Raw genomic sequence first — 21,249 nt, 5'->3', positions numbered from 1 at the left:
ATTTGTGAGAATGAACTTCTAACATTTAAAGCTGTCGGAGTCCAGTTTCTAGTCAAGCAGTTTATCAGAATCAGAAGCACTTTTCTTGCCATGGTCAGGGAGGGCAATGCTTTGGTACTATGTGCAATAATCAATAAAACAAAATAGTAAAAAATTGTTATAAATGAATAACCCAAAAACAAATACCCGCGCGGGTCTCCTGGAACCCACCCATTTTCTGCGGAAAATAAGTTGGTCATTTCCACTTTATTTTCATTGGATTAGAGCGACGTTCATACAGAAGCCCATCCACAAAAACCCGATTTTAACGTGCGGTGACGGACCAGAAGACCGAGCGCAAGTTGTTTCTATTTTCATCCAACAGAGGGCAGTAGATGTCTGTTTCCTGAAGAATCTCGTACAGCTTGATGACGTCGTCGCTTTCTGAAAAGTCATAATGTAGTTTGAGAGTTGTTTCCTAATTTTGTTCTGAGAAGCAACAAACTCGTCCACGCTGAATTCTGCCTTTAAAACAGCACCTTGACTTTTCGCACCACGTCCCACCTGCATCACTGGGTCACACGTGGACGGTTGTCCAAATGTGTCACAGATGGAAGATGAATTTAGTCAACTACATAAAGGAACCTTCACAAGTTCCATAAAACGCTGTTCCCTGTAGTGACGCATTACATCTACCAGATGGCGCTATTAAGCTTCGACACACCCGACTGCTCCAGCCTCGCTCTGAATCGAGCCAACCATGTCTTCACAAGACGCGACCTGCTGGAACAGTGGCAGACGAGGACACTGCCATGTATGTTCACAGGGCCATGTATGTTTGAAAAGTTCAACCAGCAGGTGCAAGTCATTTTCATCAAATTTACTAACATAAAATACCCTTGATGCAGACTGTTGAGAAAATGGGAAAAACTGAATAAGATTCTGAATAAAATAAATATAATAAAACCATGTCTAAATATATTTTAAACTCCAAAGAAGATAAAAGTACCGTGAAGTGTACATGAAAATATTACCGTCAAATGTTCTAGTTAATTTTAAAAACTTCAATAGGTGCTTTTATGAACAGTGTTTACTTTGGTGGGGGCAGCATCACTTTATCATTCTTTTCTCTTTCAAGAACTTCTCCATAGTTGGAAACTATCAGAGTTGCAGTTGTCAAGTCAATTCAGAGACACACTACTGCCACCATATGTGGCTAATGTATTGAAACTGAGCATCTCGTGGCCCAGAGGTGTGAAAAAAAAAAAACAACTTCTAGTGGCCCTCTAGTGGGCGCTTGCGGGCCAAGCATGAGCCCCGGCCCTATGGTCACAAATCACTGGAGTAGATGACGTGGTGCACACCACGACACTGGCTTCCCAAACTCTCCGGATTAGAGTCTGAAGCCTCCGCACAGGTCAGAGAAAGGAAGCAACACCAGCCGATGAGGACGTGTCACTTTTATTGACAACACAGAGCACATACACACACAAATAAAAAATGTTTCCCTTTCCTTCTGAAATAGTCGATGCTACTATGCCACTTCTCGCGCTTCAAATGAACCTCCACACACACACGTTTCATGAACACTTTCCAGCAGAAACATGACATGGAACTCACCCATCAAGAGTTTGTGTCTAAAACCACAAGAATCCTGATGCAACTGGCTTCTCTGGCTGTGTCTAAACATTTCCTCCTGTTTACAACACACGCTTCTCTCTGGTCAACACGAACAGTCAGACCAAAGTGTACAAAACTGGAATGGCTTTAATGGCTGGAAAGAAAAGTGGAGCCAAACAGACACAATTTGACATTCGCTCGTGGCAACGCTTGACAAGCAAAACAAGAATCATTTTGGAGGGCGACACACAGTGACAGCAACACTCAGTGGCTTGTGTGTCATGGAACAGACTGACAGCAAAACATCAACAGATCAGGAGTGACGGCTTTTACAGTGACTTGTACTGATTCTTCTTAAATAGAAAGGCAGCAAGAGAAGAAGATCCTGCGAGGCTCTACCCCACCTGCCGCTGGACGCATCTAGTGCAATAGTTCATGCAAGTGTTCAGAAGCAGACTACAACATTAAAATACAGACAGGTGGGAGCCCCATTGCTCTGCTCTACGTGTAAATGTCTTAAAAGTGGCAATAAAAGGCTGGTTTAAAATAAAAAAAGGAGTGGAGTGGAAGGCCGGTTCTGAGTGCATGGCTGTGGACAGTCAGACCACTTTCTTGCTGCGCAGTCGGAGCGTGTCCAGAGTGAATCCCAAAACTGCGCCCGTGTGCTGCGACAGAAGAGTGAGGATCTTCCCGTGGATGAGTGTCAGCAGGGTCTGGTGGCCTGTCGCCCACACTCTGTACCACGGTCCGTAGAAGGGGTCGGAAACGGCCGGACACAGCATGTTGTTGAGGTTGACCTCGGTGGCCTGGACAAGCAGAAGGGGAACACAGCTGAGTCTCAAGGGGAGTGAACTGCTGCTGGACTTATACATACAAGCCTCCCTTCATCATCCCAGCAGTGACTTGCCTCAAATCGGGAGCCACTGTTACTAAAACATCCACGTGATGTGTACAGATGGAAAATTCATCAGATTTGTGAAATACTGTCAATTCTCAATCTTGAAATTTGGAATTTTATTATCAACCCTGTGCTTCCTCAAAAACAAGAAACATCAAAATTGAGAAAATGCCTCCCAAAGAATTCTGAAAAATATCATTCCAAGTCCAGCCAAAAAAAAAGCCTTTTCATGTGGTTCACCAAGTGATGGGTAGATGAGGTTTCATGACACTGCATTGAAGGGTTGATGAGGTTTCATGAAACAGTGTCCTGATTCTCAGAGGCCACCAGATGGCGCTGTCTGCTGTAAAATGTTTGGACTTGAACACCTACTTCAATGGAACCCCACATCATTTCCAAGAACCAAGAACGCCATCTAGTGGCCTCTGAAAATTACTACACTGTTTCACCAACCCTGCAATACTGCGTCATGAAACCTCATCTACCCATCACAAGTAATGAGGTTTCACAAGACAGTGTCCTCAAAGCCAACCAGGTGGCACTCTCTGCTCTCAAATCACTATTTCAATGAGATCTCACAGGTGTGAACGCCCCTCGCTGAGCACTGTGGTCACTGTTTCATGAAACCACACGACTATCACGCTTGCCAGTGCGGGACCACCTCCCCTACTGATGGGGGCAGAAGCGAGCGCAACAAGCGGTTGCAAAGAAGCAGTCAACTAAGATAGCAGTACTGTGGAAAAGGCCTCCACATGTTTCACAGTGTGACTGGATGAGGGCGTTGTGGACTTCAGTTGACGTAGCATTTCAAAATAAGAGTGACAGATTTGAGCCACAGGTGGTCAAAAATACAAGTAGTGATCACTCCATATGCTTTTGGTTGATTGAGATCTAGGGTTTTGAAGTGTTTCAAAAATATAAATAACTCAAAATGTGGTTCTCAAGTGAGTTTATACAGTGGAGATCAAAATCAGAGAACAATCTAAAAACTATTGAACAATTCTGAAATTTCTTCTTCACTGCTCAACAGTCCAGAGAAGTAACTAAGGCATTTTAATAAATAATTTTAAAAATAATAGTTTGCAGAAGCACCTGGTGCTATAAACCTTGATCACCTGTCAACTCCATTTGACTGGCAGCTCCCAGTTTCACAGATGGTGGTCTGTTCTAAAGTGAATGAACGTCTCTGGCAGCAGGTTGTCCAGATGAAGGCTTCAGGAATGACCTGATCAGCCATGGCAAGAACAGTTGGCCATTCCAAATCCGTGATTAGAAGAACACTGAAGCTCTACAACTTCACAAACTCGTTCAAGTGCCCCAGAAGGATGGTCGTCCATGAAAGACAAATACAAGGTAGGACAGGATTGTACTGTGGAGGATCTCACTGGGCAATCCTTTCCACACTGCAGCTGGAACTGCTCACCAGCTGAACACAGTCAGGTCAGTGACTCCAGGTTCAAGAGCAGCGGGACTGAAAACCCGCAGTGTTCATGGCAGACAATGTTCTATGCCACACAGCAAAATGGGTGAAGCTGAAAACATTGGCCTGATCTCAGTAGAGAACCTCTGGAAGATCCTTGGTGACAAAGCCATGGCCAAGGAAGACACCAGAACACTTCCTTCTCACTGTGGACCTTTGTGACATTCAGAAAATTGTGTTTGTGCGTGTTTTTTTTACATTTTCATCAGTGTGTTTTCTGCAAAAGACAGTTTTGTGTTGGAATGTCTCAGTTGTCGGTGGGGAAAAATTGGACTGTTGAGCAGTTGAGATTATTCCAGAATTGTTCAATAGTTTTCAGACTGTTCTCTAATTTTGATCCCTACTGTACATGCTTCATTACAGTTCTATTATCTTGATCAGTTTTTTTCTAATTGAATTCTACTGTAAGTGAATCTCAGGAGTGAAGTGTGACAGCAGTGACTCAATTCTTGCTAATGAAAGTTGTTGTGATTTAGTGCTCACCAGGAGCTCTTACACATGACCAAGTTTCTTTGCTCAGACTTGAGGTGAGACACTTCTATGTTTACTCAGTTGTTGTACAACCTTCAACTGCAACTCTCATTACTGCAGTTTCTCTCAGGGCTGACTTCACAGAAGCCTCTGCCACACTTCCTGGAGGAGAGCACACACACCTGACATGGACTTCACCATGAGTCCAGATCAGATTGTAGGTGCCATGTCGGAGGAGACGTGTGGCTCAACAGATACCCCCAGGATTTGGGCTTGGATCCTGACCAATAAACACTTGTGAAATCAGCTGACACATGCTGCTCCCGCCAGCGCAACCGACACAACCACTGACGCTGCTTGAAGATGTCACTGTGGTGTGTGACCAGGCTCTGGAACAGGCTCAGTCAAAAGACTGAATCATGGCAGAATAAATGGTTTGGCAGGGGCTCAGGAGAGCTGGCAACAGCTGCAGTCCACACCCACGGCTGGGAAGCAGGCGATTTCTAGGTCTTGTTAAAAAGTGAGAGATCAACAGTCCTTTCTCTCACCCTGACTCCGGTACACAGTGACCCGGTGAGTGTGTGTGTGCTACAGGCACGCAGTGTAAAACAGCCTAGCAGGGACAGTAGTTACAGTGAGCTTCAACATGGCACGCGCATGTTTTGAAAACAACGTGCAAAAGCCATCAGCTGCAACTCAGCTGCTTCATGCATGTGGGAAGAAACTTACTGCGGAAGTACACATTATTCTTGGGTCTTTAAAATATCTGTGGTAAAGCAACCAAAACTGTCTTTTGGGACGTGCCAAGAAAAAGACATCAATATTAACAAGCATATATATATATATATATATATATATATATATATATATATATATATATATATATATGACTTTTCCATGTCTTAGGTCGTGTAATGTAATCTAAATCCCACCAACAGTCAAGAGTAGTGCGCAACTTTATACATGACCAGCAGGTGTCTCTGTCTTACCAGCCCCAGAATTTGCAGGAAGAGGAAATGGTAGACAAACAGGATGCCGTTGGAGAGCAGGGCCCACCACATGTCCCCCAGAGGTTCTGGCTTGTACACGCCTGTGTGCAGAAACATGGAGCGCTATAACAAACACTTGACGTCATGAGCCTTTCAGTGCGCTTGTGAGAAATCACCGTCAACAATACAGAGGCAGAACAGAGAACCCAGAAGGATGTGGTTTCAAACTGGTTCGTCTAGTTTACCGGCAGCAGGAATCTGTGAGCATCATCCCAGAGGACGCATCAACCGCTCTACAATTATAATGGTTTAGCCTGAAGAGTCGATATTTCTTTGTGCTGGGTTTCTGGAGAACAATACGAGGCCTCTCCGTAACACAACTCTCTCTTGCTCCTACACATGGTTGGACTATGGAAAGGATTTGTTCATCTTCTGAAACATGGTTGAAGCACACTGAATGGAAGCTTCTTGAAAACAAAACCACAGCTACATGAAACACAATAAGAACGCTCTGTATAAACACACATATCAGAAAAAAGGACCCAATTGAGCTTTCGTGTAGATGGAGAGGGGTGGATTCTGTCAGCCACGTCTGTGTGCACGCACACACCCGGTCCAATGGTCTTGGGTCTGGGCTGTTGGGCCACCTCCACAGCGAACACTCCATAAACAAAACCACACACACAGCACCAGGTGAACTTTCAAAATAATGCAAAATAAATGCCTTGACCAAAATACAGATATTGTTTCATGGGAGGTGTGGCTCAGTCACGAATGTCAATTTGCAGACGATATGAAGTGGAAGTGTATTAACAAATCTCAATGCATGTGTCGCAGACAAACAAAAACCAAATCTTGAGCAGAAGGCGAGTTTATTTGCAGAGGATCAGAAGAGCAGATCATTTGACAAAAGCAATAAATCTGCAAGTACTGTACCCTCTGAAGTTGTGTGGGATTGAGTCTGAGTAGGTTGTGCACTGTCACGAATGCCAGAAATAAATCATGTTTAAGTGCGGTCAGAGACACAGATGGATCAGCCGCGGTGATGAGATGATGACTGTGGACACCTACCTCCCTTCCTGAAAAGGTAAAGAGGCACCAAGTAGAGCATGGAGTGCTGGATGTAGTAGACCTCTCTCTCAAATGGCAGCTGAGGAATAAGGATTTGATTTAGCTTTGGATCACACAATGGTATTCTGCTTCTGGGCATATGAGGAAGTGAACTGAGGGGAAGGGTTGTTGTCTCTCAGGTTCAGTTAACATGGAAATGTTTACAGAGCAAACCTCAAGGTTTTGATCACACAATGGGACTTTAGCAAAAAAGAAAGCACCTTGCTTAGTTGGTGTGAATGCAATCCTTGTAAACCCAGTCTTTACTGTGCACACTGATCAATTGCACTTGAATACTTACCAGTCTGGTGTTGACAACAGGGAACATCAGCGCCAGCAGGGCACCATTTAACATGTGGACCTGCAGCCTGCACACACGACAGAACTCATCAACTACAAACAGTAAACTAAGGCATTTCACGTGGGGTGGTATATGACTGTGATGGTTTCTTGATTTTCTTCATGGTCGACATATTCCAGCCAGATGAGCACAGACGTCTCTCACTTCTGATGCTGGTCCAAGCCCCATCTTCAACCTCTTGTGACATCCAGTGCAACACTTGCAGCAGAAGCGTTACAACAGCATCAGTTCAGATTACTCAGCTGCCACTCTGACAGTTAAGGATTTACAACAACCCTTATTTTCTTAAATTACGGTTAAATGGGGCCTAGAAAGATGAACTAACCACAGCAAATGAGCATGTAATTTACAGACAGAACTGCACAACACAGGAGAGAGTCATTGAGCCAATAGTTGGTACTGAATAAGAAAATCTTAATATATTAAATAAACTTCACCAGTTTGACTAAACAGCTACACACCCCACCACTGCTGCTTCAAGTAAACAAAGAAGCAGTATAAGCTGTAGCATGTTCTATGGCACAGAGTATACAGAATGCACAGACATGTCAGAGGCCTTACGAATACTCAGTGAGGCTAGTTCACCGTGAATTTTCCCTTCGCCAATCGTGGAGGCTCTGTATTAGGTCACTGTTCATTCGTTTGTTTGTTTGACTGTGAAGAGTAACTCCCAGAGGGTTCAGGGTTGGTTGGAAATGGGTAAACGTTGAAGCGATTTGATTTTGGTGGTGTTCTAAAGGCTTGTTTGGATACTTTAGGAACATTCTATCCTTTCCGCATTGACATGAAATAGGACGACGGGAACTTCTGGTCAGACAACCAGCTCTGGTTTAAGCACAGAGATAATAATAATACACAACATACGATCAAATCACTGACATAAATCATCTTCCATGCGATTCCGCCTCCAGTACCACTCAGTGAACAGACTACTACGACGATAACCACCCAACTCTGGCCAAGGCAATGAACGACACCGTCGCTGTGTAAACGTGGCTTCACTTGGTGTGAAGTTTCTCTCAGCTAGTCGAGGCTGCAGCAGTTTCAGATGGTAGACGAGGATATCAAACATCCAAGCAAGCACATGAAAACCTTAATCCACTTACATCTTCCAAACTGTTCTCCACACCATGGTGCAGTTTGAGTGCACTGCATACGTGTCAGCTGTTACTGACCCCGATGGCCAGTGGCCAGTCAACTGTCCCTGCATCTACACTACATTTACTGGCCAGGGGGCCATGGATGATGTCAAATCATGACTTCTTGTTGTTAGTAAACTGTCCCTCTCTGAAAACATTACCATAAAATCTGGACTGAAACACTCCCCCACTCCTCACATTTCAGTTGCTTCCCTCCCATAAATCGGGTTTAGCATGAGTGTGTAGGAACTCTGCAGTGCTACTGCCATCTGCTGTCTGTGTGAGATCATTGCAAATGAAACGTTAAACACAAAATAAGAGTAGAACAATGATACTGAGCTTAGACAGGGTTGGTGGAAGTACGCACAGTTTATCTACCTTTCGAGATAAAAGTGGACAGATGATGGCAGTCAAGTAATTTTTCATTTTGGTCAACAAATAATCTTCCACTGGCAGACCAACATCGCCACAGAAAATACCAGGAATATGATATATCCCACTATATAGTTTCTGAATCGCTCCCCAAATGGACAGGCAAAATGTCGAAGGGCCCATTCAAAAATGTGCAGCTCTTTTGATGGACACTGGAGCCACGATGAATATCCATTGAAGCTGGCCACACCCACATGATTAACTCGGTGCACACAGACTCGGTGGCGATGTGCCGAATCACTAATCCAATATGATCGCTGGCTAATGGCAGTGTGGTCCGTCTCTCCCACCCATCCATCAGTCTGAAGTAAGGTCAAACTCTGGAGCAAAACAAGTGGTTCCATCTCAGTGTGTGCTAATAACTATGCTTTTCAAAGTCCTTTATCGGTGCAGATGGCAAAACGCTTTTGTACTTTGGCCTTTACAATGGGACAGAAGATGTGCTCACTGATGCACCAACATGTGAATCATAAACATGCGGTGGAAACATGGGCGTTTACAACACTACAAAAAGGGACAACCTTTTTTCTTGACTCAGATCTGACATTTCCAGTTTTAGGTCCATCAGGAAGAGCAACAAAACTTAGAATGATGACATTTTTGCTTTGTTCCATTACAGTTTTGTAGCATTATTAACATATACAAGTATACATTCGACTTATGTCCAATCCGACTTAAGGCGCTTGGTCGGAATCGACCCTAGTCGTAAGTCAGATGTTACTTGCATATGGCATTTTGTCCAACAGTAGCCAGAAAATCTTGTTCACAGTTGACAAGTTAGATTGTTCAAGATGTTAATAGAGCACACAAAACAACTATGATAAACAGGCAGTTGTGAGTGGATACGCAGTGCAATTCAACAACAGCGCGACACTCACCTGAACACAACCATAGCCATTTTGCATGGAGGGCAGGCCAGCAGGAAGATCTGGTGAGAGACGAAAATTATATTCTCAGTCAATATGGAGTGAAAGTCAGCATTCAAAGTGAGAAGCAGTGAGGAATTTGTTAAAGGCTGTAGTAATGTTGCACAAGAAAAGTGAACACAAACATTGAAATGGGGCTTACATTTCATCAAGAAACTCTGGTTTTATAATAAGTGGAAAGATGCCCTGTTTATCCTCACTTATTAGGATTAGCAAATTATTTCTCTAACAAGATGGAATGTCAAGGTCCACATACATTTGTACACGAAGTTGTTTGTCCAATGTAGGAAAATCCTGATGAGAAACTTCACAAAAGCACATGGCTTGACACTTCTACAGGTTCTGTGACAGGACATTTTGCAGACAGACTTGAAAGAACAGTTCATGTAGTTTGATCTTTCATTTTAGTGTGGAATCTATTTTTGGGACATAAGATAAATTAGACTGCTTTTATTCTGCCCAACAATTGAGATATATGGCAGCATTAACAACATTCAAGACAGAACAGTAAACAAAGACAAAGCGACAACACAATCAACACGGTAGAAACAAGAGAACGTCAACACCAAAAAAATGTAATATACTTATAAAAAAATAATGGAAATAAAAATGCCGAACAATGAACCATGGGTCCAGCCAAAGACCAGCACTGTACAGTTGGCAGAAAGGAATGATGGAATCGTTCCCTCATTCAGCGAGCTAACGCCATGGCTTTCCAAGGGATTGCATGACACACCGATTCCAGACTGGCGCCAGTAGCTAGTCCATCCAGTTGTTGTCACCAAGGTTGATGGCAAGAGAACCCACAATGACGGACTTGGGGCCCACACGTTCAAAACTGCAATTCAATTTTCCTGGACGGTGAAGTGTCGCCTGCCATTGTGGCTGGGTCTGCAGCTGCAGTTCTACTCAGCAAGCGGGAATGCAGCTTCATAACCTGTAGTGTATTTTCCAGAGTTTTGTTTTTATTTTTCACACTTTCTCTTCATAAGTCAGATATTGGAAGCATACATGGTTTGACGTTTTCAGCGGTCACATATGTTGTTTCTGGTGAATCCATTTCACATTTGTCACTTATGGAAGTTCGGAACTTTGAATTACAAACTTTCCTTCATCCATACAGAGCGGAGAACTAACAAGCAACAAAAGATGTCGCAGGTCAGTGCTCAACATTCCTGCAAGCAGGTTGTCCTGACAATATTAGAACAACCTGCTGAATGAGGAGAGCAACCTCAGAACTCTCCCAGCAGACTGCACCAGTTGTTTTATTTGCCTGACAGGCATGAGTCTTTATAGAATTACAAGAAAAGACTGCTACGGCTACCTAGTAGCTGGTAAGGATTTGTCTTTGTAATTGAAGAGCTGTCTCTAATCCAGCGTTATTGGACCTTCAGCCAAGGAACACTTCATTTATTGAAAAAAAAAAAAACACCAAAGGAACCTAATCCACAGTGCAATTGTGCTTTGCCAAAATTCTTATAGCAATAGACACTCGGCGATGTTGCTATGCTATTTGCAGAAAATTAATTTAGTTAACAAATGTCTCCAGAAAAGGGAAGGCGATAGCATATCACACTCATATCACAATTTAACAAAGAGGGAAACTTGCCGACGAGCTTTAATAAAGGTTTGAAGTGAAGCGTCATGTTATGCGTTATGCCTCCAGACAAGGAACCTGCAGCCCTGTAGTTCTCTAAGTCATAGCAGGTCACCAAAATGATCCATATAATCTCTTCACTTTGGCAGATTGTCAACCCCTTCATGGGTGCTGCAGCACACTGGCTGGAAAACGACTCAAATCTTCCATAAATGCAACCAAAAATGAAAAGAATTTCAAATACTAGATGTCTAACAGCAAAAATGACTCCAGAGTTCAGGGATTATCCTAGTCCTGCACCATTCGGGAGAAAATAGGAATCACGTTTTGTTTTTTAGCTAATAACTGATATCAGGATTATCTGCCACATTTTTATGAAGTTTATTGCACAAATAGACCATGACAAAACAAAGTTGCAGCACAAAACACATGCTGTTTGAGGTGCTGATAAAGACTTGTGGTTGGGAATCAGGGTTTTTGCTGCCGATCACTGATACCGATCACATAGAATGACAATGAATGTGGAATCAAAATGACAAGACCATCTATGTACATGATGTGAAAACATGAACCATTATATATATATATATATATATATATATATATATATATATATATATATATATATATATATATATATCCTTGCAGATTGCAGCAACTATTTTGTCAAAAGGACAACTGAAAAATATGAAGTGAAAAGTCAAAAATGAAAAGTGAAAGTGGTAAAGCGTAAAAACATTGAAGTTTTATCACCTTGTTGCAAAGAAGGAAAATAGATAATGACAAAAAAACAGGTTTCATCGCAACATTAATAAGTCGCTGGTCAAGTGCAAGAAACTGAATGTCGTTTGACCAAATATATAAACAGTACTTCCCTGACATGACTATTAAGAGTTTCAACAGGATGACAGCTTGGACACTGCATCCTGTTTGGATGACTCCGACCTTTGGCAAACATCCTGTTATGGGTGTCAAAAATGACCCTGCTTTCAAGTTGACAAGATGCATTATAAGCATCATCACGGAATTGCAGACAAATTCAAATCCCTTGACATATAACTAATCCCAGTCCATCATACTGGAATGACTGAAAATCAATTGATCCCATAAGGGGCATTACACGATTTCACTGTGACAATATTTCTAGTTAAAGTAAAACCTGCCTCACAGGAGGAAGCCTGTCAGACTGAGCTGTCCAAATATCTATTTGGGACCTATTGGGGGGCAGAAACGCACATCTGCTCCATCAGAAAAATGAAGGAGGAGATAGAAAGCAGCAGCCTTGCTCAGCGAGAATGACGTCAGAAATGTTGCCATATCTTGTGAGCGATTTTGGGCCAGATTTTTCTCAAAAGTTGCTTGCATCAGTAGTTTCTTTTCCACACGCCCCATTGGCTCTTACACCCGCCCGATTTGACTGGGCATGCATGCCCCCAGAAACATGCACACAGCATGACAGAGACCAGACTGAAAAGAGTGATGTGACTGAGAAGAGTGATGTGACAGAGAATGAAGGCACTAAGGGGGGAAATATGAAAAAAATGTAATTAGGAGAGGGAGAAAAAGACACTATTGTAGACCTGACCAGACGGAGATGCAAGTGTAAACTGTGCTGATTTAAACCAGATACAGGACCAAAAACAATGCATTTTTTCATCCATTTCTTGCCTTAGAACCCAACAAGAAATATCAAATTAATAAGCCAAAAATGTGACACAACAATCATTCTGACGGAGTTGAAAAATGTTGAAAACAAAGAAAGAAATGCGCTGTTTACTGTTAAATTGATGCTCTGGCTTAAATTGTTATGTTTTATGTGAACTGTGCTTTTTGTTGTGGCTTATACATAATGCAATAATAAGTGCCAATATTTATATTTACAAGCAGCCGCTGTGCAAATCCAACTCTGTGGTAGACAGCAAGATATTTAACATGTCTGGATTTGCACTGAGGTAATCGTTTTTCGATTAGTCAACTAATTGCGATTATTTTGAACACCTATTTTGGATTTTTGCTAAAAATTAGTTGGTAAAATCATCTCACCCATGACAGCAACGTATTTGGGTTGCATCTATTAAAATAATGACACATAATCCCAAGTTTTTCTATATCAGTCTTTATATAGTTTTTGAGGTAAAAGGTTAAACATGGAAGTGCAAGTGGCAGTAAAATTCCCTCCGAAGGCTGCCCTCAAAGTACATCAGCACCTGCCATGGTACACCAGATTAAAAGAAATATTTTGATAACCACAAATGTTATGTTGGTTATTCATATAAACAGAACTCAATGGTTCAATGGTATCGTTGTCACTCCTGTTGAGGAATCTCTTCCCAACAGCGTGTCGAACCCCTTGGGTTGACTGGAGGGAGAGAACTTGGACATCATTTTGAACAGTAAATCTCTCCACTCAGAAATGTCATTTTTCTGAATAGAGGATCTAGGACTGCTATGATGACCGATGTGCAATGGCCACTAGTGACCATGACCATCTCCACAGAAGCAACTTGCTGAGAGGTGTGCCCAGGAGCTGCATCATATATGACTTGAGTGGATTTCAAAAAGGCCCTTTGAGAAGTGAAGGCAGCACAGAAACAATTAAACGTTCAGCTCTCCAGAGTTTCTGCCACAAAAAAATTAGTGTGGCAGAAACTCTGCAGAACTCAAGTCTGGCATCCCGGCCCGGGGGTCGGGTAGGGGCTGTGCTCTGCCACAGTTTCAAAATCCTGGCAAGCAAGAACACAACACATCGACGCACAGATTTTGACATTGACAGTTTATGTTGCAGCCTTATACAGAACCTCAACAACCGCCTGTCTCATAAGATGAGAATCTCAGTCGGCACTGCCCTAGTAAATATCATCAATACTGGAAGATAGTGCTGTTAGAGAATAAAGAAGAATCTTATTAAAAAACAAATTTAAATCCATGACTAAAGATTATTTTGCCGAACGTTTCGCAGATCATCTAATTCATTTAGGCTCATTTAGGTGGCTGTTAAAAAAATGGCTAAAACATGTCCTGGTGACGCTGGACACATACAGGCAGGAAACCAACCACTAAAAGAACATAGGGCTGAAATAGATTTTTGAGGCTCAGAAAACGTATTATATGTATGAATGAAATAAAATGGTTATTTGTAGTCGATGATAATGATGACAATTTTGACTCACCAGATTAATATTATAATACTATAACACTGAAAAAACAAGTTTGTCCACCCTGCAGCTTAGAAAAACTGATTTTCAGTATGATTTTGTTACTAATATGCGTGTGTTACAGTAGGTGTTCAGAAAAGGTTCCATATGTTTTCATTAATGTTTTTATCGGAAAATGTGTTCTAAGTGAGAGAAAGTGTTTTCATGTTTATGTTTATGATCATGTTTAATGATTATGGCACAAGGAAACACATTGATACATTCAGTTATTATCATGGCAGAAAATTTTGATCGAGCTAGGTCTGGGTGCTAAACAGTTCAGTGTCTTATTAATATAGTGAATAAAAAGTGGATTTTTTCCATACATTACAACACATTAGTTGGTAACACGTTGTACAGAATAGTAATGTTGCACTACATGGATAAAAACATTGCTGTACACGAGGGCGTATTCACGTGTTATTTCAAAACAGCACTTCACTTGCATCTTCAGACTAGCTTTACTTCCTTCTGCTAGCAGCTTGATTAAAACACAGGATTTATGAGTTTATGGATCTTCGCTCGGACTCCTGGGACTCACTTGAGCAGATAAAATGATCAGTCTGACAGGGATTGGGTAGATTTGTACCAGCATGGCAAAAAGACCTGGCATGTCATCAATTATCAGTCACTCTGAACTCCAATAATTTCAACCAGTTTTGTAATCTAAAGTGGTTGTGGTGCGTCTGCTCCTCCCTACTAGCTGCTCACTGGGCAGTAGCGTGTCGGCTGTGAAAGTTCTTTCAATCCATCATGGAAAGTTGGCATCCTGCAACACATGCACGGGACAATGCTGTGCAGGGAAGTACCTTCAAATTAAACATGCTTGACGGAGTGCAGAGAGTTTTCTGGGCTCATGAAAGTCAGACTGCTCGTTCCTAAGCAGCAGGCTGTTAGCGCTGCTGATGCTTAGCAACACCCGCCAGTCTGAGTGCGACATTCGGAACGCTAAGCTAATTGCCCAAGAAATAAATCACAGAGTTAGATGAGCAGCCTTTTTCAGGTGTCGTTTATGCAGAGATGGAAACCACTGCCATTTTGTAGTCGGGTGCAACGTTTGTTAGCCACCTGAATCTGAAACTATCCGGAGTGGAACTTTCATAAATACAGTGCTCTCTGTTTCAGAGTCCTGCTACAAGCGGCCAATATGTAAATATTTCACGGACATAGCAAAGTCTCAAGAGATTCAATAAACTGCGACGTCTCACATCAAATTAAATGTTTTTGAGTTGTCCTTTTCACGGAATAGCTGCTGCACACAAGTTTTTTTTCTATTTTTTTGTCTTCTTGAAGAGGTACATTAAAACATGTCTGAATTAAAATGATTTCATGTTTGATGCTTTCACATAGTGTACTCAGGAGGTCTCATCATTTTGATTACAAATTCATTGTCAATCCACGTGGTCGGTATCAGTGACCGATGGTGATCGGCACTCTGGCTCATCGGAATCGAAAACCCTGATCGGAATCGAAAACCCTGATCGGAGCATCCCTAGTGAAATAAATATTTACTATACATAGGTTTTGAGAAAATATAACATGCTTTTCTCAGCACTGTGTTAAACTCAGACATAACCAAAGAGTAAAAATGGTTCATGTGTCTCACAATGTATATCGAGATCTCATGCCCATTCAAGGCCAATATGTAGCCTGTCAGGTACTGTGCTCGGGTATTATGTTTCGTTTCGTTTCACCGGTTGCTTGTTCACACTCAGAGTTGGTATATCTCTTGCTGCACAAGACATCTGAAGTGTCTTCAGCTGCACCAGAAACGTAGCTGAAAGCGTCAATTGATCTTGAGCGTCCGTTGATCTTGTCAGATGGTAGTTATACCACCATTCTTTATTTGTCCCACAGTGGGGAAAAATCTAAATTTCAATATTCTAACCATTCATAACTTCACAAAAGACCCGTAGTTACCCAGCCTAGAATACTCTTCACATCTCAGGTTAGGCCTTGCAATAAACCCAAAATACAATTTGATTTACATTATGGCTTTCCATGGTAATGTAAACAAGATGGACTTCATAATACGATTACAGCCATATGCCTAAATTGCATGTTGCTCACATTCTGACCTGTGATGCAGAGTGCAGTGCAACAGAGCGCTCCACTCCTCCCCTGAACACAGTATAACAGTAGTTTATCTTTAAACACTGTGTTCAAACAGTGTCCGTCATACAAGATATATAATCCACACTATGATCCAGGTGAGAGTACGGAATATTCACCCACTACAAAGGGCGGAGTTTACCATCATTGCGGTTAAGTACATGGTGAGACATCAGTGTTTGAATCAGTGTCGATCACAACAGCATGACTTTCATGGTTTCAAAAGTAGCTAGTCAACCCAAAGTCAGATAGACAACCTGGCTCTTCACCAGACACAGTGGATTCACATTTCCAAGTGCAATGGTCACACTGGTCCCAGACTGGAGTTACAACTAATATGCCCTACATACTGGGCAGCAGGTTTCCTTGCCGTTCGTGATGTGGCAGTACACATATGTCCTGTTTTAAAGCATTTTTCCTTTTTTTTTTTTTTTTTTAATTATGAACATTGACAATTACTCTATTTTCCTCAACGGGAAAGCATCCAATTATGGCAACTTATGTGCACTCAGCTCTCTAAAAATGACATTCATTGGAAAACCTGTTTACCACTCCTTTGCAGCCATGAACTATGAGCCATGATTAAAGCACTCCCTTCAACTGATGCTTATGAATAGAATTGGCACTAAACTTTTTTTTTGTTATTAATAAGGGCCAGTCAAGCAAAACAACTGCCCAGGAGGCCTGCATCTTAAAGTGTTACTGTAGCAGCAGCTACTGAGTTCATCTCTGATAAGGATTATTTGACTCAGGTTTGTTTTTATAAAAAGTTGTGGGCAGGACCAGGGCTTTGGACTCCCCATTTCAAAATCCTAGCTAAAAGCCTGACGTGAGCCTCATGGCTCCAGCTAAAACCACAGTGTAACACCGGCATGTGACAGTTGTGAGGACTCTGGAGGACTTCGATTGCGGATCATAGTTGTTCGTGCTTCCTGCATCAAAGTCCATTGAGTAAGTGAGGAATGAGGAAACAACTTTACATTATCATGGCAGAATAGCGTTATGGCAACTAGAATAAAAGATGTCATACTGTCAAGTTATTTCACCATCAGGAAATCAAAGCAATGATTTTGCAGAACATCCAAAACTAACATCTACATGGCTACATCGTCATCTGGGAAACTACTCTTTACAAAGAGGGAAAACACAGGAAGGAGTAACACACAGCTTGGTCAGTCAAGACGGACTACATTCAGATACAGTGTAGTGTTTATTTATTTAATCAGGAAAGAAGATGAACTAAACTGTAGACATGGCAGATTGTAATGATGTAAAAAATCATTGCAAAAATGTCTAGTTTTTTTTAGTTTAGTGTATTTTTTTCAATTAATCAGGGTCATCCAAGTAACAACTGCTCAGGAGACCCCTGCATCCGAAAGTATAATTTTGGCAACGCAGTCGCTGGGTTAATCTGTGTTAACATTTATTTGATGCTTATTTAGTTTTTATTGAAAACACCTTTTTTTTGACAAATAGATGTTTACAGCTTCTTTTACAGTAAGCTGCTAAATCGTCATTGCGTGTCCGGAGGGGAATGGATTGGGGGCGTGGTTATGGGCTGCAGGCGGGGCTTAGGACACCCGTTTCAAAATCCTAGCTAAAGGTCTGGGGCTGAACAATATAGTTCTATTGTATCTATATCGTGATATGAAAAATTAAAAACTGGCTGAGGCAGCCAACCACAAACGTACTTTCAAGTCTGCTGTTCAATGACAGCTGAAAACCTGGGAAGGGCCACATTGACTGAGACAGACACTCGCACACGTAACGTGGAGAGTGTGAACCTGAGTGCAGAGCGTACTGTCGGTGTGGAGTCTGCACTTTCAACTGATTTTTTTGTTGTATGCGCTTCACAAAAATAGCGGTGACCGAAAGCAGCGCAACAAACTAGTTCTATCACCTGAAACATTTCGACAGCCCACAAATGTGCACAAAAAATATACCGTTTTCCCCTTCCAAATTACTGAAGGACGCCTTTGTGTTTAAAAGCAGGTTATATGAGGGGTCAGCAACCCGCGGCTCTAGAGCTGCATTTTTTTTCTTTAGCACTGCCCTAGTGGCTCCCTGGAGATTTTTTGGAAAAAGATGGGGGAGAAAAAAAAAAAATACACATATATAGTATGGTTTCTACGGCAGTGTAGAGCTGCCATTTTTAAAGAAATAACGCAAAAAAAAAAAAAAAGTAATTTCATGAAACTCATATCATGTAATTACATGATATTTCCGTATTATGTAATAACGTGATCGCCCAGCATCATGTAAAAACAAGACGCATCAGTTTCACGTAAAAACGTGATAGTTAAAGTATTACGTCTTTACATGATAAATCGAGCTGGAAACACTCTGTGAACACTTCCAGTTGGTAGCAGGTAGCATCCTTTGAGTAAACAGCTTGCTTGCGGTTTGGATGGAGGCAAACATTTGAGTAGTCAAAGGTGTTCTTCGGCGGACTTTCCCAACTCAGTACCAAGATGGTACACCGCGACACACAGGTATGATGACTGTGTTTTAGCTGTCCACGACTTTCTCTGTTCAATTGCATTCGGTATACAGGATGCACTGTAGGGAAAATAAACATTTAATAACATTTGTAGCCAACTTAGTTATTTTGATAGTCGGCTAATATAGCTAATATAGATACATACAGCATGTGTTGCCTTCACTATAAGGCTTTTAAATTTTTGCGGCTCCTGACATATTTGTTTTTTGGGTCCGATATGGCTCTTGCAAAATTTTGGTTTGCCGACCCCTGGGTTATATTGATGAGGGTCACTCGTCTGCCTGCTACTTCTCGGAGAGATTAGATCCTCTGGAATCAGACATGACAGACCTTGATCACTGCTAATGCGCATGTGGGTCAAGGCAGGCTGCACCACGAATGTTTAAAAAAAAAAAAAAAACGAGATTCATTAATATGGAACTATATGAAAAAATATTTTGTGATTTTCTCAACATGCACCATCACCCAGCTCTAATGTCGCTCAGCAGCCCACTCGACCAATCACAGTGGTTGATCACAACCATATGGCTTTTTAACCAAGACCAACCAAGACCAGTCTTGCCACAAAAAAAACATACCAGATGTACCTTTCTAAAAGAAAGTATGTAAACAAGGAAGCTGGAACTTATAAGATGACACTATTAAATCCTAAATACGGATTTCTCGCTCTTCTGCAAGGGATTTAAGACATAAGTATTACTGTTAATGAATGAAATCACTGTTTCATATTCCTCAGACACTTTTTTAAACTGTGAAACTGATAATATCTTGAAGAGTCACAGACACCAATCTCAACCATGGCTTCACCACACTAATATGTTGAGAAACTTGCAACATTTGTTATAACAGAAATGTTATATATATATATATATATATATATATATATATATATATATATATATATATATATATATATATATATATATATATATCACACCAAAATAATATAGACTTTGTCCAGAAATGTTGCAAGTTTCTCAACATATTATTGTGGTGAAGCCATGGTTGAGATTGGTGTCTGTGACTCTTCAAGATATTATCAGTTTCACGCTTTAAAAAAGTGTCTGAGGAATATGAAACAGTGATTTCATTCATATCATAGGGGATTGATCAAATGCTATATCCCCCATCTATTCTACCAGCTTTATTGTACTACAGTTGAAATTCAAAATTGTTATTTGATATTAAGGCAGGCGGTTTGGGGATGATATGTCTTTACTATGACATAAAATCACAAATGGAAAAATGAATAAGTAGCATAATTTAGACGTACACCATCAGTTACGACCTTTAGCTCAGACTTGAACTGGGAAGCAAAGACTGAGCAGGCACACGAATTTCCGTAAACACAAAGCCGGCAGGAGTTAAACACTAAGTCTATACGTTTGTGGTTCAAACATTATAAAACTAACACTCCAAGTGGTTGAATGCGTGTGTGTGTGTGTGTGTGTGTGTGTGTTACCTGGACCATGGTGATGACATGGCAGGGGTTCAACAGGTATATCACAGTCTTTGTAGCGAACTTGAAGCCCACCTCCACTCCAAATGTCATACAAAGGGCAACGAGCAACAAGTTTTTGCCCAGACTGTCCTCCTTCAGTTTGGTGAAGTCCTTTCCCACGCCCTTGAGTTCTTTCGAGATGTGTATATTCTTGAGCGCCAACACAATCTCCAGCACCGACACGATGAGGATGACAAACGACTCTGCGATGCGCTGCCGAGGGGAGAGGAAGGCGGCACACTCGGGGCCCCCGTTGCCCTCAAACTTCGGGTCCACCCCACCGTACACCCAGTCTAACAGGCTATAAATGTTATATCTGGACATATTCCTCTTCTCGTACTGGAACAGATACGTACAAGGTGCAATTAAAGACGTCACACTGACTTCTTGGCGAAACATGAACTGCGAGCTTTCCCTTCTGCAGCAGAGAGGTAGACATGTATCTTCTGTTTCACGCTAGCCGCTCAAGCCACCTCCTCCGCAGGCGGATGAGGAACTTAGCCCACAGCGTTAACTGTGGCTGCTGCTGCTGATGGCTGCTCTGCAAACGTGCATTCTCTCGCCGGCATCATCGAAAAGGAGGTACTGACGTGTCGCTGGTTACAGCAGGCGGGAGGCTGGCTCGGTCGGCGGCGCTAGCCTCGCACACCGGATAGTTAGCTAGTTTGGCTACTGGGCAAACCTCGATTATAAAGAGCTCGTGAATCCCCGTGCTGAGACTCACAGGCAGATGCAGAATCACGTCGACAAATTGCGTAACCCCCAATATTTTAAGGACATAAATGACTATATGGAGAAATAAATGGGTTCCTCCATAAATTAACGAATTTGGTCAAAAGCTGATTAATTTATTTTTTTTTGCCGTCCATCAGATTATTTGGGCAACATATTATGTACGCACTCATTAAAAAAGGTTTTATTCCATTTAAATAATGAAATA

General features: G+C 41.7%; 1 protein-coding gene across 3 annotated transcripts; it reads right to left on the bottom strand.

The window, feature by feature from the left end:
- Positions 1-1,313: 1,313 nt before the first annotated feature.
- LOC128748530 (transmembrane protein 164) lies at positions 1,314-20,977 on the bottom strand. Of its 3 annotated transcripts, XR_008412803.1 has the most exons (7): positions 20,271-20,977; positions 9,358-9,407; positions 6,849-6,915; positions 6,509-6,587; positions 5,683-6,098; positions 5,438-5,538; positions 2,386-2,405 (listed from the first exon to the last, which is right to left on the bottom strand). XR_008412803.1 is itself a non-coding variant. In XM_053847396.1 (6 exons), exons 1-6 carry the CDS (start codon positions 20,706-20,708, stop codon positions 2,199-2,201), a joined length of 942 nt encoding a protein of 313 aa, XP_053703371.1. In that variant the 5' UTR covers positions 20,709-20,977; the 3' UTR covers positions 1,314-2,198. The 3 variants fall into 3 exon arrangements, 1 of the variants encoding a protein (XP_053703371.1); XM_053847396.1 differs by lacking the exon at positions 5,683-6,098 and having other exon boundaries at positions 1,314-2,405; XR_008412802.1 differs by having other exon boundaries at positions 2,349-2,405; positions 5,438-6,098.
- Positions 20,978-21,249: the final 272 nt, after the last annotated feature.

The sequence above is a fragment of the Synchiropus splendidus genome, chromosome 17 (assembly GCF_027744825.2).
Source record: "Synchiropus splendidus isolate RoL2022-P1 chromosome 17, RoL_Sspl_1.0, whole genome shotgun sequence".
NCBI classification, from domain to species: Eukaryota; Metazoa; Chordata; class Actinopteri; order Syngnathiformes; family Callionymidae; genus Synchiropus; species Synchiropus splendidus.
Note: the sequence above shows the minus strand (reverse complement) of the source record. Positions and strands in the feature narration are given on the sequence as shown.

Bases quoted from the DNA above. Each gene is read 5' to 3' on its own strand.
- LOC128748530 (XM_053847396.1), bottom strand. From the start codon at position 20,708: ATGTTTCGCCAAGAAGTCAGTGTGACGTCTTTAATTGCACCTTGTACG. The intron at 9,408-20,270 runs GTAACACACACA...GTCTCTCACCAG, and splicing joins ATGTCATCACCATGGTCCAG to ATCTTCCTGCTGGCCTGCCC. The intron at 6,588-6,848 runs GTAAGTATTCAA...CTTATTCCTCAG, and splicing joins CTGTTGTCAACACCAGACTG to CTGCCATTTGAGAGAGAGGT.